This window comes from Saccopteryx leptura, chromosome 8, assembly GCF_036850995.1.
Source record: "Saccopteryx leptura isolate mSacLep1 chromosome 8, mSacLep1_pri_phased_curated, whole genome shotgun sequence".
Taxonomy (NCBI): Eukaryota; Metazoa; Chordata; class Mammalia; order Chiroptera; family Emballonuridae; genus Saccopteryx; species Saccopteryx leptura.
This window is the reverse complement of record NC_089510.1, coordinates 27,218,913-27,236,834: the sequence shown is the minus strand read 5'-3', so window position 1 is coordinate 27,236,834 and position 17,922 is coordinate 27,218,913. Positions and strand designations below refer to the sequence as shown.

Below are 17,922 nucleotides of genomic sequence, written 5' to 3'. Positions count from 1 at the left end.
CAATGAACTGAAGTACCACAACGAAAAACTAATGATTGATACTTCTCATCTCTCTGTTCCTGTCTGTCTGTCCCTGTCTATCCCTCTCTCTGACTCTCTCTGTCTCTGTAAAAAAAAAAAAAAAAAAAAGAGAAACATCTCCACACGGGGGCCTTGCAGCTCAGACTCAACATTTCTAATAGAGAACTTCTTTCCCTTTGAAAACTTGTACCTTAGCAAACGTTTTCCTTTTCAGTGACTGGAACTGGGAACGAATTAATTTAACTGTCCAAGTCTGAAGCCGGGACTTTTTATTTTCACTCTCCGCATTCCCTTATCCCTTCATATTTAGTCCATCAGCAGGGCCTGTCACTGCTGCCGCCAAGTGCATCTCAGGTTATCTCCTCTCTGTCCCCTCCCACCGGCCTGGTCATTTCCCTCCTGGGCTCCCACCTTTAGTAGCTTCCTGACTGGTTTTTCTTGCTATTTGACAGTCCATTCTCCACACAGTAGCCAAAGTGAGCTTTTAAAAAAGTAAATTGGATCATATAGTTTTCCTGCTTAAGAATCTTGCGGGACTCCAGGTGGCCTCCTTGGCCAGTCTGGCTAATGTGCCCATGTCTTTTCTGTGGTGTCTGTGCTACAGCAGAAGCTTCTCAACAGCAGAGGTATTGGCTCTTTCACGGCTTATTAATTCTCGCTATCTAGAACAGAGTAGTTGTGGTGGTGAAGACTTTTTTATTTTTAAGTGAGAGGAAGGGAGCTAGAACGACAGACTCTTGCATGCGCCCCAACTGGGATCCAGTTGGCAACCCCTGTCTAGGGTGGATGATCTAATCAACCGAGCTGTCCTCAGCGCCTGAGGCCAACGCTTGAACCAATTGAGCCACTGGCTATGAGAGGGGAAGAGAGAGAGAGGGGGAAGAGGAAGAGGAAGAGAAGCAGATGGTTGCTTCTCATGTGTGCCCTGACCAGGGATCAAACCCAGGATGTCTGCACACTGGGCTGATGCTCTATCCACTGCGCCAACCAGCCAGGGCCATGTTGAAGACTTGATAAGCAAATAAGAATATACCTCTTATTGTCATGTGTTTTTCATCTCCCCCTTTCTTTTATTATTTTTAAGGATGAACTTTGGAGGATCCAGGAGAAGCTTGAATGCTACTTTGGCTCTCTGGTTGGCTCGAATGTGTACATAACCCCCGCTGGAGCCCAGGGCCTGCCACCTCATTATGATGATGTCGAGGTAAGAGAGGAAGAGAGTCGCTCGATGTGATGACGGAGTTGCCGTGAGCCTGGGCTAGCACAGTTGTCAGGATTCGTCAGCCCCTGGCCAGGTCTCTGCCCACTCTTCCTGTGCGGTTGCCGTGAGCCTGGGCTAGCACAGTTGTCAGGATTCGTCAGCCCCTGGCCAGGTCTCTGCCCACTCTCCCTGTGCGGTTGCCGTGAGCCTGGGCTAGCACAGTTGTCAGGATTCGTCAGCCCCTGGCCAGGTCTCTGCCCACTCTCCCTGTGCGGTTGCCGTGAGCCTGGGCTAGCACAGTTGTCAGGATTCGTCAGCCCCTGGCCAGGTCTCTGCCCGCTCTTCCTGTGCGGTTGCCGTGGGCTAGCACAGTTGTCAGGATTCGTCAGCCCCTGGCCAGGTCTCTGCCCGCTCTTCCTGTGCGGTTGCCGTGGGCTAGCACAGTTGTCAGGATTCGTCAGCCCCTGGCCAGGTCTCTGCCCGCTCTTCCTGTGCGGTTGCCGTGGGCTAGCACAGTTGTCAGGATTCGTCAGCCCCTGGCCAGGTCTCTGCCCGCTCTCCCTGTGCGGTTGCCATGAGCCTGGGCTAGCATAGTCGTCAGGATTCGTCAGCCCCTGGCCAGGTCTCTGCCCGCTCTTCCTGTGCGGTTGCCGTGAGCCTGGGCTAGCATAGTCGTCAGGATTCGTCAGCCCCTGGCCAGGTCTCTGCCCGCTCTCCCTGTGCGGTTGCCGTGAGCCTGGGCTAGCATAGTCGTCAGGATTCGTCAGCCCCTGGCCAGGTCTCTGCCCGCTCTTCCTGTGCGGTTGCCGTGAGCCTGGGCTAGCACAGTTGTCAGGATTCGTCAGCCCCTGGCCAGGTCTCTGCCCGCTCTTCCTGTGCGGTTGCCGTGAGCCTGGGCTAGCATAGTCGTCAGGATTCGTCAGCCCCTGGCCAGGTCTCTGCCCGCTCTTCCTGTGCGGTTGCCGTGAGCCTGGGCTAGCATAGTCGTCAGGATTCGTCAGCCCCTGGCCAGGTCTCTGCCCGCTCTTCCTGTGCGGTTGCCATGAGCCTGGGCTAGCACAGTTGTCAGGATTCGTCAGCCCCTGGCCAGGTCTCTGCCCGCTCTTCCTGTGCGGTTGCCGTGAGCCTGGGCTAGCATAGTCGTCAGGATTCGTCAGCCCCTGGCCAGGTCTCTGCCCGCTCTCCCTGTGCGGTTGCCGTGAGCCTGGGCTAGCATAGTCGTCAGGATTCGTCAGCCCCTGGCCAGGTCTCTGCCCGCTCTCCCTGTGCGGTTGCCATGAGCCTGGGCTAGCACAGTTGTCAGGATTCGTCAGCCCCTGGCCAGGTCTCTGCCCGCTCTTCCTGTGCGGTTGCCGTGGGCTAGCACAGTTGTCAGGATTCGTCAGCCCCTGGCCAGGTCTCTGCCCGCTCTCCCTGTGCGGTTGCCATGAGCCTGGGCTAGCATAGTCGTCAGGATTCGTCAGCCCCTGGCCAGGTCTCTGCCCGCTCTCCCTGTGCGCTCTCTGAGAGCCTGGGCTAGCACAGTTGTCAGGATTCGTCAGCCCCTGGCCAGGTCTCTGCCCGCTCTCCCTGTGCGGTTGCCGTGAGCCTGGGCTAGCACAGTTGTCAGGATTCGTCAGCCCCTGGCCAGGTCTCTGCCCGCCCTTCCTGTGCGGTTGCCGTGAGCCTGGGCTAGCATAGTCGTCAGGATTCGTCAGCCCCTGGCCAGGTCTCTGCCTGCTCTTCCTGTGCGGTTGCCGTGGGCTAGCACAGTTGTCAGGATTCGTCAGCCCCTGGCCAGGTCTCTGCCCGCTCTTCCTGTGCGGTTGCCGTGGGCTAGCACAGTTGTCAGGATTCGTCAGCCCCTGGCCAGGTCTCTGCCCGCTCTTCCTGTGCGGTTGCCGTGGGCTAGCACAGTTGTCAGGATTCGTCAGCCCCTGGCCAGGTCTCTGCCCGCTCTTCCTGTGCGGTTGCCGTGGGCTAGCATAGCTGTCAGGATTCGTCAGCCCCTGGCCAGGTCTCTGCCCGCTCTTCCTGGGCGTTCTCTGAGAGCCTGACTTCACCAAGGTGTTGAGCCGGCATTGCTCCCACCAGGCTGGCTGCCTGCTCCTTCTCCGAGGGGAGAGATTATTTACAGCCTGACTGATAAAAAGAATCACACATTCCTATGAAACAGGTCTTTATTGAGTTTAGCTATAGAAAAGTGTGATTGGCTTTTTCAGGGTGCGTGTGTGAGAGAGAGAGACAGAAGGGAGAGAGAAGAGAAGCATCAGCTCCTAGTTGCATCGCTTTAGTTGTTCATCAGTTGCTTTCTTACATGTCCCTTGACAGGGATCTCTAGCTGAGCCAGTGACCCCTTGCTCAAGCCACAGACCTTGGGCTCAAGCCAGCGACCATAGGGTCATGTCTATAATCCCAGCCTCAAGTCGGTGACCCCACCTGAGCCTGTGCTTGAGCTGGTGACCTCCCGATTTCGAACCTGCTGTATTTCCCCATGTATAAGACGCACACTTCCCCCCCAAATTTGGGGTCTAAAAACTGGCTGCATCTTATACAGTGGTAGTAGATTTTTTAATTTGTATTTTCCGCTTTTTCGCGCTTGTTTTTGTGCTCGTTGGAGACAGCGATTTGTCATCAGACACAGAAGAGGATAAGCTAATGAACAGGAGTTTTGACAGTGATGAGGAGTTGTATGAATTTTTGTTGTTGTTTGTTTTTGTTTTCTATTTTATTTTATTTATTCATTTTTAGAGAGGAGAGAGAGAGGGAGAGAGGAGGGGGGAGGAGCTGGAAGCATCAACTCCCATATGTGCCTTGACCAGGCAAGCCCAGGGTTTCGAACCCGCGACCTCAGCATTTCCAGGTCGACGCTTTATCCACTGCGCCACCACAGGTCAGGCAGTATGAATTTTATGATGAATAAAACTTGAGTTCAATAACTTTATGTCATACATTCTTTTTCAAATTTGGGGTCAGGCGCCCAGAGTAAGGTGCCTCTCACACAGGGGAGCGTCTTCTGCCTGGGGCGGCACGGTAGGTACTCAGCGCCCCAGGTCGGCGCTCTTACCCCTGCACTGCCACCTCGTTAGGCTTGATGGACTTTTTCTTCAGCTGAACATTGTATAGTCTTCAGTGAGGTGAGGTCAGAAGCAATTTTTACATCTGCTTTCATTTTGTCCTTTTTTGTAGCTGCCAAAAAAGAATGTTTTTTCCACTTGAGAAAATCTTGGGGCAGCTTGAATGAAGGTCACGGTTTCGCTTAGGCCCTGGCTCCCTGACAGGTGTGGATTGCACTCCTGCGGCTGCCAAAGAGTGAACTCTTCGGTTTCCGTATTTTGTCGTTCTACTTTTGTACCAATACAAGGTGTGAACACAGGGTAATTAGTAAAGTCATTTTCCCCCTTTTGAGAGCAATTTAATATCAATACATTTTCTAGAAGTTTCTGGTTCTTTTTAAACAAAGTATTGAAATATCTTTGAATGAAGAATGAAAACCTTGAAGCTCTCCTGCTTGCCAAAGATCAGAGTCGGGATTTCAGATACGCAGTCCTGCCTGAAGCTTGGCTCTGCCATCGGCAGTCGCGGGCATTTCTCTGTCAGAGAGAAGGCGTAAAGGGATGAGCTAGTGGGTGCAGAGTGGGATATGGAGAACTGAGCCAAGTTTCCTAAATGTGAAAAGGATGACTGTCCTTCCAGTAAGTAGCAGGGTTCATGGTTCCCTGTTTTTAAAAGTTGAAACCAGTACTGGCAGCTCTTCTGTGTGGAGTGCAATGTATCTGTGATCCTCCATTTTTTTAAAATTTATTTTATTTATTCATTTTTAGAGAGGAGAGAGAGAGGGAGAGGAGAGAGAGAGAAGGGGGGAGGAGCTAGAAGCATCAACTCCCATATGTGCCTTGACTGGGCAAGCCCAGGGTTTCAAACCAGCGACCTCAGCATTTCCAGGTCAGCGCTTTATCCACTGCGCCACCCCAGGTCAGGTTGTGATCCTCCATTTTTATTTTTTATCTGAGACTTGTTGTTCATCTGAGCCCTTGAGGGCTAAAGCACGTTGCCCCGTGCGTGCGCTGTGGGGAAGCTCCCTGATACTCCGCCCCGTGCGTGCGCTGTGGGGAAGCTCCCTGACGCTCCAGTGCGTGCGCTGTGGGGAAGCTCCCTGATACTCCGCCCCGTGCGTGCGCTGTGGGGAAGCTCCCTGACGCTCCAGTGCGTGCGCTGTGGGGAAGCTCCCTGATACTCCGCCCCGTGCGTGCGCTGTGGGGAAGCTCCCTGACGCTCCAGTGCGTGCGCTGTGGGGAAGCTCCCTGACGCTCCAGTGCGTGCGCTGTGGGGAAGCTCCCTGAAACTCCGCCCCGTGCTCGCGCGCTGTGGGGAAGCTCCCTGACGCTCTGGTGGCCTGGCTCTCCGCAGGTGTTCATCCTGCAGCTGGAGGGGGAGAAGCACTGGCGCCTCTACTGCCCCACGGTGCCCCTGGCGCGCGAGTACAGCGTGGAGGCGGAGGACAGGATCGGGAGGCCGGTGCTCGAGTTCACACTGAAGGTACGGGCCTCCCACGTTGGGCAGCTCCCCGAGACAAGGTCGGGCTTGAGGGTTCGTGTTCATGTGGTGCTCCCCAGGGGAGCCCGTGCAAGGCTTTCGGGGTGGGGCGGCTCGTTCCGGTCGGCCAGCACAGGCACCTTCCGGAGGGGGCTTGGTCACTTGTAGAAGTGAGCCGAGGAAATACTAAGTTTATTGTTCAAATAACCCGTATCCAAGTATAATGTACATTCGACAGGAACGAATTACGAATTCGGAGGTCTCTGACTTCTCTCGAGTGAAAGTCGAAGGTTTGGTCCTGGGCAGCTGTGCCGTGTCTGAGGCTGTGGTCAGCACTGGGCTGGAGGGCGCTGAGGCAGGGACCCCTTTGTTTTTTTGTTGGTAAAATTCCAGAACGGTCCATTTTTCTCCTGGTTGTGCATCTAACTCTCTGCACTGTCATCCCTGCATCTAACTCTCTGCACTGTTGTCCCTGCCCCCTGCATAGAGTCACCAGGAGAATAGTAATTATGACAGTCTTTGGGGAGTCCTCTCCAGGGTGCCAGGTGGCTTCATCTTGTCCTGGTTCACTGGCATCTTGCTGCTGAGCAAGTGTGTCTTTGAGTAAGTAGCGGAGGGGATCGTGGCCACCAGTCCCGCAGGGGAGGTTGTTGAAAAAAGTCTTAAAGGGATAAGAAAGAAGAATAGCTCCATAACTAAACTTTATACCTATTGCAACAAAACATAAATTTAATTTCTTTCAATGTCAATAAAATACTTAATTTAAAGCATCCCAAAGATTCTGCCTACCTGATATACTTACATACAGTTTTTTTATATTTCTTGCTCTTGAAATTATGATTTAATGTCCAACTTTTACCCAATACCTTGTGGCCCCTTCTTGATTTTGCCTACTTAACCAATAAGTGGGAGAACATTCTCCCTTTCTAGGATGTGTGACTATATCGTAGGAGACTTAAGTAAATACAACAATATAGCTACCTTTAACATTTAAAAATTTTTTTTAATTTGTGTTGACATGGTTTCATGTGTCCCACTCAGTATAACACCCTCCACACCACATCGTGTCCCCCATGCCCCATGCAGTCTCTCTCCATCCGTTTTCACCCCTTTGGCCCCCCCCACGCCCCTACTCCTCTGGCTGTTGTTACCATCTTGTCTCTATGTATGGTTTTGGCTAAATCCTTCACCTTCTTTGATCCCGTCCCCCCTTCCCTCTGACAGCTGTGCGTCTGTCTGCATTCCCACCAGCAGTGCAGGAGGGTTCCCTTTTCTCCACATCCTCGCCAGCACTTGTCGTTTATTGATTTGTTTGTGAAAATTATTCTGATGGGTGTGAAGTGATACCTCATTGTGATTTTAATTTTCATTTCTCTGATGATTAGTTATGTTGGATATTTTTTCATATACCTGTCGGCCATCTGTATATCCTCCTTGGAGGAATGTCTATTTAGGTCCTTTGCCCATTATTTATTTATTTTTTATTTTTTTCTTCTTTCTTTATGAAGCTGGAAACGGGGAGAGATAGACAGACTCCCGCATGCGCCCGACCGGGATCCACCCGGCATGCCCACCAGGGGGCGATGCTCTGCCCACCAGCGGGCGATGCTCTGCCCCTCCGGGGCGTCGCTCTGTCACGACCAGAGCCATTCCAGCGCCTAGGGCAGAGGCCAAGGAGCCATCCCCAGCGCCCGGGCCATCTTTGCTCCAATGGAGCCTTGGCTGCGGGAGGGGAAGAGAGAGAGACAGAGAGGAAGGGGGGGGGGTGGAGAAGCAAATGGGCGCTTCTCCTATGTGCCCTGGCCGGGAATCGAACCCGGGTCCCCCGCCCGCCAGGCCGATGCTCTACCGCTGAGCCAACCGGCCAGGGCCCCTTTGCCCATTATTTAAATTGGATTGTTTACCTTCCTGGTATTGAGTTTTATAAGTTCTCTATAAATTATGGTTATTAACCCCTTATCAGATGTATTGGCGGATATGTTCTCCTATAGAGTGGATTGTCTTTTTATTTATTTATTTATTTATTATTGTTATTATTATTATTATTATTTTTTTTTTTTTTTAAGTGAGAGGAGGGGAGATAGAGAGACAGACTCCTGCATGTGCCCTTACTGGGATCTACCTTGCAACCTGGTCTTGGGCCAATGCTTGAATCAACCAAGCTATCCACAGTGCCCGTGGCCAATGCCCTGACCAATCAAGCTGTCCTCAGTGTCTGGGGCCAATGCTTGAACCAGTTGAGCCACTGGCTGTAAGAGAGGAAGAAAGAAGGGGGAGAGAGAGGGGAAGAGAAGCAAATGGTTGCTTCTATGTGTCCTGACTGGGAATTGAACCTGGGGCTTCTATACGCTGGGCTGACACTGGTCAAGGCCTTGATTGTCATTCTTATTTGTTTGTATATATCTTTTGATCTCTGCTTTTATTTCTTCTTTGACCCAGTAAATTTTTAGAAGTATGTTTGTTTTTTTTGTTTTTTTTTTAACAGAAACAGAGAGAGTCAGAAAGAGATACAGATATGGATGGACAGACAGGAAGGGAGAGGGATGAGAAGCATCAATTCTTTATTGTGGCTCCTTAGTTGTTCATTGATTGCTTTCTCATGTGTGTCTTAACTGGGGGGCTATAGCAGAGCGAGTGACCCCTGGCTCAAGACAGCAACCTTGGGCTTCAAGCCAGGGACCTTTGGGCTCAAGCCAGTGATCATGGGGTCATGCCTGTAGTCCCACGCTCATGCCAGCAACCCTGTGCTCCAGCTGGATGAGCCTGGGGTTTCAAACCTGGGTCCTTCGCATCCCAGTCCAACGTTCTATCCACTGTGCCACTGCCTGGTCAGGCTAGAAGTATATTTTTTAATTTCCACATTTTTATGGGTTTCTTTAGTTCATTTTTGCAGTTGAATTCTAATTTCAAAGCCTTATGGTCAAAGAATATGCTTGGTATAATTTCAGTCTTCTTTAATTTGTTGAGATTAGCTTTGTGGCTCAACATATGGTCTAACCTTGAGAATGTTCCATGCATATTGGAAAAAAATGTATAATGTGGTTTTCTGGGATGAAATATTCTGTAAATGTCAGTTTTGTCCATTTGGTCTGGTGTGTCATTTAAGGCCAATGGTATGTTGAGATTTCCAACTATGGAGCCACCAATGGTGTGTTGAGCTCTCTTAACTATGTGTTTCTGTCTCTTTCTGTTTTTAGATCTGTTAGTAGATGTATATACATTTTTGGTGCTCCCTGATATGGTGCATATATATATATGTTAGGAAGTGTTATGCCTTCTTGATATAGTGTCCCCTTTATAATTCTGAAATGTCCATCTTCGTTTCCTATTACCTTAATTGCCTTAAGTCAGCATTGTCAGATATTAGTATAGCTACATTTGCTTTTCTTTGGGTATAATTTATGTGTCTCCTGAAAGCAGCATGTGGCTCAGTTTTGCTCTTTGATTCAATCTGTTACTCAGTCCCTCTTTATTGGTGAGTTCAGTCCAGTTACATTTAGGGTGATTATTGATGCTTGAGGATTTCCTATAGCTATTTTTTTTGTTTCTGTGTCTCTTTTGCTTCTTCATTTTTGTATTTCTCTCAGTTATTTTTGTTTGGTGGTATTCCATACTTCTTTCCTCTGTTTCTTCTTCTTCTTTTTTTATGCTTTGCATTTCACTAGTGGCTTTTTACTGGGGTGGTTACCATTAGTTAGTAAGAGAAAATTTTTCATGTGTAGAGGTGTCCTTTTCTTCTTCTTTTTCTTTCTTTCTTTTTTTTTTTTGTATTTTTCTGAAGCTGGAAACGGGGAGAGACAGTCAGACAGACTCCCGCATGCGCCCGACCGGGATCCACCCGGCATGCCCACCAGGGGCGACGCTCTGCCCACCAGGGGGCGATGCTCTGCCCCTCCGGGGCGTCGCTCTGCTGCGACCAGAGCCACTCTAGCGCCTGAGGCAGAGGCCATGGAGCCATCCCCAGCGCCCGGGCCATCTTTGCTCCAATGGAGCCTTGGCTGCGGGAGGGGAAGAGAGAGACAGAGAGGAAGGAGGGGGGGGGGTGGAGAAGCAAATGGGCGCTTCTCCTATGTGCCCTGGCCGGGAATCGAACCTGGGTCCCCTGCACGCCAGGCCGACGCTCTACCTCTGAGCCAACCGGCCAGGGCCAGGTGTCCTTTTCTTATGAGTGCTTCTGATTCTATTCCCCTTTGCTACTTCAGCTCTTGATCCTCTCCCCTTTTGTGTTATTGTTGTCACAGGTTATCCTTGTTTATATTGTAACCTTGTTGGACCTTTTACTTGTCATTTGATTTGTTTTGTGGTCGTTTGATTTGTTTTGTTCTTTGTAGCTGCTAGACTAACCCTCTTGAGTATTTCCTGCAGTCAGTGTTCTCTGGTGATACATTCCCTTAGCTTCTGTATGTCTGGAGAAGTTTTTATTTCTCCTTCATATTTGAAGGATAACTATGATGGATATAGTATTCTTGCATGTCAATTCCTCACTTTTAGTACTTTGAATGTTTGGGTCCAACTCTCTTCTGCTTGTAGAGTTTCTGCTGAGAAGTTTGATGGTTACCTAATGGACCTTCCTGCATATATTATGTTCTTCTTTTCCCTAGCTGCCTTGAGGATTCTTTCTTTGTCCTTGATTTTTGGACAGTTTTATTATAATGTGCCTTGGAAGAAGGTCTGTTTGGGTTGAGGTCACTTGGCATTCTGTTTGCTTCTTGGATTGAGGGATCTAACTCATTCATGCATAGCCTTGGGAAAGTCTCATCAATTATTTGTTTGACTAAGCCTCTATTCCCTTCTCCCTCTTTTATTTTTCTGATATACCCGTTACACTTTTATTGTCCTTTCTGATGGACTCAGACAGTGCTCACAGAGCTCTCTCATTTTTTACAAAACTTGCGAGTCTCTCTTTTCTTCTTTCTGTAGCAACTCTTTAATTGCCTATTTTCAATGTCACCGATTCTCTTCTCTATCTGGCCTGTTCTGTTTGCTAAACATGCTAGCTCATTGTTCAGTTTATGCATTGAGTTTTTTATCTCTGTTTTTAAAGTTTCAGTCTCCTCGGTGAAGTATTCATTTTGTTACTTAATTTGTTTGTTGAGCTTATTAAATTGCCTATCAGTGTTTTCTCTCATGTTATTGAGTATTTTCTGAACTTCAATTTGAATTCTCTATCGAAGAGAATTCAAAGTTTTCCATGTGATTGAGATTGTTTTCTGGAGATTTTTCATTTTCTTTCTTAACTACCTCTCTTTCTTGTGTAGCCATGATATTATCTTCTTCCTTGATGGCTTTGAGAGTGGTATTGTTAAGAAATCAAACAGAAAATTATTACAAAAAGGTAAAAAATTCAAAATACAATAAAAATAAAAATATAAAAATTTAAGAATAATAAAAAGTAAAGGAGAAAACCCACAAAAACAAAGAAGAAAAATGAAAAAGCTGTACTTGGAAACAAAACACCCACAAAGATAAAAATAAAAGAATGGAGATGAAAGGAAAATAGAATTTAAAAAAAGGAAAAATACTAGTTTGAGAAGGTTTTTCTGTTTTGTTTCCAGTAGGTGGTGCTGGATGACAAGTTTCAGCCCTGAAATTCCTGGGCTAACCTCTATGAGATGTGGCTGTAGTGATGATGGAGGCAGAGCCACAGTTGTGATGATGGGTGGGTGTGCTGTGAGGGCTTTATGGCTTTGGTAATGGTGATCTCAGGACTTTGGGCACCCCTCCCCATGCCTCAACAGACAAGGGGAGCAAACACAGAACACCTCTCTTCTTTTTCTTTTTTTCAAGTTACGGGCAGGGAGGCAGAGACTGACTCCTGCATGTACCTTTACTGGGATCCACCGGTATGCCCCCTGCCAGGTGATGCTCTGTGGGTTTGGGGTACTGCTTCTTTGCTCGGCAATTGAGATATTTTAGTGCCCGAGGCCATGTAGCCATCCTTAGTGCCTACGACCAACTTTGCTCAAACTATTCAAGCCATGGCTGTGGGATGGGAAGAGAGAGAGATAGAGGGGGGAGGGGTGGAGAGCAGATGGCTGCTTCTCCTATGTGCCCTCACCGGGAATTGAACCTGGGACTTCCACACGTCAGGCTGATGCTTTACTGTTGAGCAATCCTATCAGGGCCAGAGCACCTCTATTCTTTTTTTTTTTTTTTTTTTTTTTTACCAGAGTAACAGGCTTTATTGAAAGGAAGAAAGGAACCCTGCCGGGCGCTTCTCCCGGGGAGGAGAGCACCGAAAACAGACTGAGGTAAAAGTTTATAGGGTTGGGGATAGCCTTGAGCAAGGGTGTGCTGGTATGTTCAGCTTTCTGGAATACTCTTCATTGGGGTGATTGACCAGCTTCCTGGAATTCCTTTGTCCCATGGACGATTGTCCGGTAATTAAGGGTAGGGTCAGGCAGCCAAGCGAACAGCAAAAGGGCAGTTTGGAATTCACGTATCTATCATTTCTCAACTCTTGCCAAGCCAAGTTCCTCATCCAGTTAAGGAGGTTGTCCATTTCCATGCTGTAAGGTCTGAACCAGGTGATGTCTCTGAAAACCTTTTTGGTCCAGCAGGGGTTCAGGACAGGGTTAGACTGCCGGCCAATCGACCCTGTCCCGGGTTTTGGCACCAAATGTTGGAATCCATGGGAGTCCGAAAGACCAGAGTAACAGGCTTTATTGAAAGGAAGAAAGGAACCCTGCCGGGCACTTCTCCAGGGAGGAGAGCCCCTCTATTCTTCATGGATAGGAGTGGTCCTGTAGAACCAGCTGTGGGGTGTTTTTCTGCCACCCTGTAGCCTGCCAGGGGATGGAGGCGGGCTCTGGGAGGCTCGGTGGGGGGGAGGTCAGGCACTTTGATTCTTCTGTCTCTGTGCTGAGTGCAGGCTGTGAGCAGACCCTGAAAACACAGGCTATGACCCCTTGTTCTGATGCGACTTTGGTTTAGTATTTCCCCCATTGCCCCTCAGTCTCTGCTCCTCCCCACAGAAGAAGACCCAGTCACTTCCAGTCTCCTCTTTGGAGCCCCTGCAGACAAAATCCAGACAATCTGAAGCATGACTGGTGCGTCTTATTTTTCGTCCCTCCTTCTCAACCCTTCCTACCCTTATTTAGTGTGTGGATCTTTTCAGGCAAGCCTGCAAGCCCAACTGGGGTTCTTTCACTGCATTATAGCTGTTTCAGTTTGTTAAAATTTCAAGGGGGAAGATCAGGGGTAGCTTTCATGCTGCCATTACTCTGATGGCATCTTTCATTTCTAATTTTATTTATATGGGTCTTCTTTTTTGTTGTTGAGTCTGGTTAATGGTTCATCAGTCTTGTTTACCTTTTCTTTTTTGTGTGTGTGACAAAGTGGATATTTTATTTTGTTTATTTATTTATAAATGAGAGCAGGGGAGACAGACAGATTCCCACATGCGCTCCAACTGGGATCCACCTGGCAGTCCCCATGTGGGACCGATCCTCTGCCTATCTGATGTGGATATTGTTTTGCTTGATGTTGTTTCAGAGGTCTCTTAGAGTTTCCTTAGTCTTCTTGAGCCTTTTTTCTTTTTGTTGCTCTGCTTCTGTGCTTACATTTATCTTGTCCTCTTAAATCACTTATTCAGTCTTCCACTTCATCCAGCCTGCTGTTGATTCCTTCTAGTGCAGGCTTCATTTCAGATACTGTGTCTTTTCTGACTGGTTCTTTTATATAGTTTCAGTGTCCTTTTTAATGCTTACTATCTCTTTAAGTTCTCAGTGAGATCATTCTTACTCTAAGATCCTTGAGCATCTTTATAACAATTATTTTAAACTCTGCATCTGGTAGTTTGGTTGCTTCCATTTCATTTCATTCTTTTTCTGGGAATTTCTCTTGTTGATTCATTTGTGTTTGCTATCTCTTCTCCCTTCTCAAATGCTTGTCTTCTTTTCTGGAATGTACTCTGTAAGGGCTTTGTTCTGTTCAGTGCCTAACACAGGGCCGGCCATGGGGGGCAAAGGGGAAGTGTTCATTGGGGTTTGTGGATGCGTAAATAAATGAATTCATGAAGTACATGGGTGAGGGCCTCATTCAGAGGCCTGGCACTGAAACGCTCAGTGACAATCGCTGTGACTATGAAGAAGGCATTCGTGTATTTGAAGGACTCATTGTCCTGGCAGTATGGTCCACGGCAGGTAAGCCGCCAGGATAGCTCTTTGAGTAGAAATAATTGTATATTGTTTCTTGCTTTAAGGCAAATCTTAACATTAAAAAAAAAAGTTTTTTTAATCTGCTGTCTCTTGCGCTGTCCCTACAGCATCCGTGTTCTTAACCAGCGGTAACAGGGGAGCTGAGCACTCTCTAGAGCAGGGGTCTCAAACTCGCGGCCCGCAGACTAATCCACGAAGTTCAAAATATTTTGGATAAAATTAAGTAAGCCTAGGGGCCTACTTGTATTTTTCATTTCTCTAGCATCCTAGCTAGATATTAGCTTAGTTAACAGCAGTTGTGATGCGAACTACAGTTTCTGGTCGTTTTGTGACACTGAGTAAACTGCATGTACGATTGTGCTTGTTGTACTGATTGTTTTTTGTTTTCAACTGCAGTGAGAAAAGTGTTGCGTAACAGTTGCCTTTTGTAGACCTAGTGTGGCCTGCCAAACGGCTGTGATCTTGCTCTGCGGCCCACATGCTGAGTTGAGTTGGAGAACCCTGGGCTAGAGCCTCTCCTCCCTCCAGCTGCTACAGAGGCTGCCTCGTCTGCGCGGGAGCCGGTAGCTCAGGGCAGGGGTGATGTGAGGAGCAGATTTCTGTCCGCTGGCTTGGGAGAGAGAATGGTTCAGGAGGAGGCGCACCTGCCCAAGAAAGTGCCCGGTCTTTAGTTGCATATAGTTATTAGGTTTAGGTGGTTTTTCATCCTTTCATCCTACCAGTTCTTTAGTCTTTGTCACGTGTGCTGGTTTAGGTTTTTGGAATATAAGATGGATATAGACTCTGCCTGGAAGAGCTCCCAAACTGTCAGGGACTGGTGGGTCAATAATAATTATAATCCAACCTCACTCCCATCATTGCCCTAAATGCTTAGGAGCGTAGGATATGACATTTCCTTTCATTCTCAAGGTGATCCTGTGAGATTTGGGGCCATTGCCTCCATGATATGGGTAAAGAAACTGAGGCTTTGGGAGGCTAAGTAACTTGCTGGGGCCACCAGTAAGTGGCCGAGTCTGTATGACTCTAAAGCTCTGCTCTTCACTGTGCCACTGAAGGGCGGAGAGAGAGGGAGCAGGCTCCCAGGCCCCGAGTGTCACCTCCCTGGTCCCTGGGTCTGAGGGGAGTAGTGGCAGGTGTATCTGGTCCTACTCTGTAAATAATGAAAGGGCCTTCAGGCACTGACAGCCTCTCCTGGATGGGGTTCCCAGTGACCATCTCTCAGAGTGCAGCTGAGCTGGAAGGACCCTACAGGAGCTCTGCATGCAAGAGAGAGAGACAGACAGAGAGAGGGACAGACAGGAAGGGAGAAAGAAGAGAAACATCAATTCTTCCTTGTGCCTCCTTTGTTATTCATAGATTGCTTTCTCCTATGTGCCTTGACCGTGGGCTATAGCTGAGCCAGTGATCACTTGCTCAAGCCAGCGACCTTGTGCTTCAAGACAGAGACCTCTGGGCTCAAGCCGGCAACCTTGAGGTTTTGAACCTGGGTCCTCTGCATCCCAGGCCAACACTCTATCCACTGTGCCACCGCCTGGTCAGGCCAGACTGCCCCTTCAGTCACTAAGTAGAGGTTTCTAGGATGGAGAACTGAAACTCAAAGTCTGTATTTGTCTCCATAAAACAGAGGACTGAGAAGATATCCTTGTTGACTCTTTCCCCTTTGCTTTTTCCTCCCTTTAGCCTGGGGATTTGTTGTACTTTCCCAGGGGAACCATTCATCAAGCAGACACCCCTCCAGGGCTGGCCCACTCCACTCACGTGACCATCAGCACCTACCAGAACAGGTAAGCGCCCTGCTCCCAGCCGGGCACCCTGGGACAGCTCCGAGTGTGGCTCACCGTTCAGGAGGGATGCGGGGGGTCGGCCGCTGCCTTTCCACTTATCCAAGCTGGTGGGGGGGGGTTGCAGGCGCCTTTGGTGGCTTCATGTTCCTGTGGTGTCCTGTCTGTGCTGTTGGCCTGCCTGGGCTTCCTCCCGGGAATGGAGTGACCCTGACTCTGTACGACACTGGCCATTTCTTGAGTTAAGACCCCCGTAGCATGGGAAGACGGAACCAGAGCTGCAGGCATGGCTGTGTGTCAGCGATGTCAGGCTGGGTTTAGTGTTCGTCTGTCTCTTTTTAAAATATTTCTATTGTGATAAAATACACACAGGGGTGGGCAAAAATAGGTTTACAATTGTGAGTACGCTATTGTGATAATAATAAAGCTAGTCTATAAAATCATAACCTGCATGCCTTTTTCCATATGAACAACTGTAAACCTACTTTTGCTCACCCCTGTATAGTGGAGAATAGGGGTCGTCAACCTTTTTATACCTACCGCCCACTTTAGTATTCTGTTGGTAGTAAAATTTTCTAACCGCCCACCGGTTCCACACTAATGGTGATTTATAAAGTAGGGAAGTAACTTTACTTTATAAAATTTATAAAGCAGAGTTACAGCAAGTTAAAGCATGTAATAATAATTACTTACCAAGCACTTTATGTCAGATTTTCGCTAAGTTTGACAAAATAAATCTTTAAAAACCAACTTACTATAGTTAAATCTATCTTTTTATTTATACTTTGGTTGCTCCGCTACCGCCCACCATGAAAGCTGGAATGCCCACTAGTGGGCAGTAGGGACCGGGTTGACTACCACTGCTGTAGAATATGCCATTTTAACTTTTTTTTTGTGAGAGAGACAGGAAGGGAGAGAGAGGGTTAAAGCATCAAATCGTAGTTGCTTTCATTTCAGTTGTATGTGGATTGCTTTCTGTACGTGCCTTGACTGGGGCCGAGCTAGTGTCCCCTTGCTCAAGCCAGTGGTCTTGGCCTTCTCATGCCAGTGACCCTAGGGCTCAGGCCGGCGAGCTTCAGGATCCTGTGGGCGATTACCCCGCCAAGGCCAGCGACCGCGCGCTGCCGAGCGGTGCTCAGAGCCAGGTGACCTTGGGGTTTCGAACCGGCGAGCTCAGCCTTCCGGGTTCATGCTCTACCCACTGCACCACCGCCAGTCAGGCACCGTTTAACCCTTTTAAAGTGTGCAGTTCAGTGACATTAATTACACTCTCACTGTTTTCTAACCATCGCCACTATCTGGGTGCAGAACGTTTTCATCACTCCAAACAGAAACTCTGTAACCAGTGAAACCTCTGGGTCTCTGCTAAGGTGTCCACTTTTATAGTTCAAGAAATTAAAGCAGGAAAGGTAGCCTGGAACAGTCAGACCTAAAAGTACATGAAAAACGGTTCCAGGTAAAACCATGCTCCGTTTTGGCAAGTGCCTTGTCACATGGCAAGACCTGGGTGGGAGCACCTTGTGAATGATTTCCTAACAGCAGCCACCTTGCTGGTTCAAGTCCCAGTAGAACACCAGGCGTTCATTTATTCAGATGCGGGCACCAGGCTTCTGCTGGTTGCTGGGAGGGCAGGCCTCGCACTGAAGGGGCTTTGAGAGAACTCACAGCCTGGAAGTGGTGGTGGGGGGGCAGGCATGTAGGTAATCACCCAGCTGTGATAAACCCCATCGGAGCTTTGCAGAGGAGACTCCCGGAACACAGAGGAATGCACTAAGCAAAGCTGGGCGGGGCGGGGTCGGGAAGGCTTCAGAAATGACTCGACACCTAAGCTGAGTGAGACTCAAAGAATGAATCAGAGGGTGGGTCAGAAGGTCAGGACCTAGGGACAGCAAGTCTCCTACCTTCAAACCTGTAACTTGCAAAACAAGTTTGCAAGCATACCTCTGCTTCCTCTTCTGGCTTTTCCGGGTGAAATGAACCCTGGTGTCTAAGAGACCGGAGGAACTAGCTGGAGCTGGCCTGAGGTTGGGGCTGGCTTTGCCCAACACAAGTGGAGGCCAAAGCTTGTATTTGACCTCATTTTTATTTTTGTATTTTTCTGAAGTTAGAAGTGGGGAGGCAGTCAGACAGACTCCTGCAAGCGCCCAACCGGATCCACCCTGCATGCACCAGGGGGCGACGCTCTGCCCATCTGGGGTGTTGCTTCGCTGCAGTCGGAGCCATTCTAGCGCCTGAGGTGGAGGCC

General features: G+C 48.7%; 1 protein-coding gene across 6 annotated transcripts in view; it reads left to right on the top strand.

The window, feature by feature from the left end:
* Positions 1-17,922, top strand: part of RIOX2 (ribosomal oxygenase 2) — a 40,675-nt gene that overhangs the window by 12,244 nt on the left and 10,509 nt on the right. For 5 of the 6 annotated variants that reach the window (XM_066347706.1, XM_066347705.1, XM_066347702.1 and 2 more), the window contains exons 3-5: positions 1,106-1,225; positions 5,612-5,740; positions 15,577-15,680. In XM_066347706.1, the coding sequence (XP_066203803.1) occupies positions 1,106-1,225; positions 5,612-5,740; positions 15,577-15,680 (353 nt within the window). The remainder of the gene's footprint in view (positions 1-1,105; positions 1,226-5,611; positions 5,741-15,576; positions 15,681-17,922) is intronic. The other variant, XM_066347707.1, reaches the window with a different exon arrangement.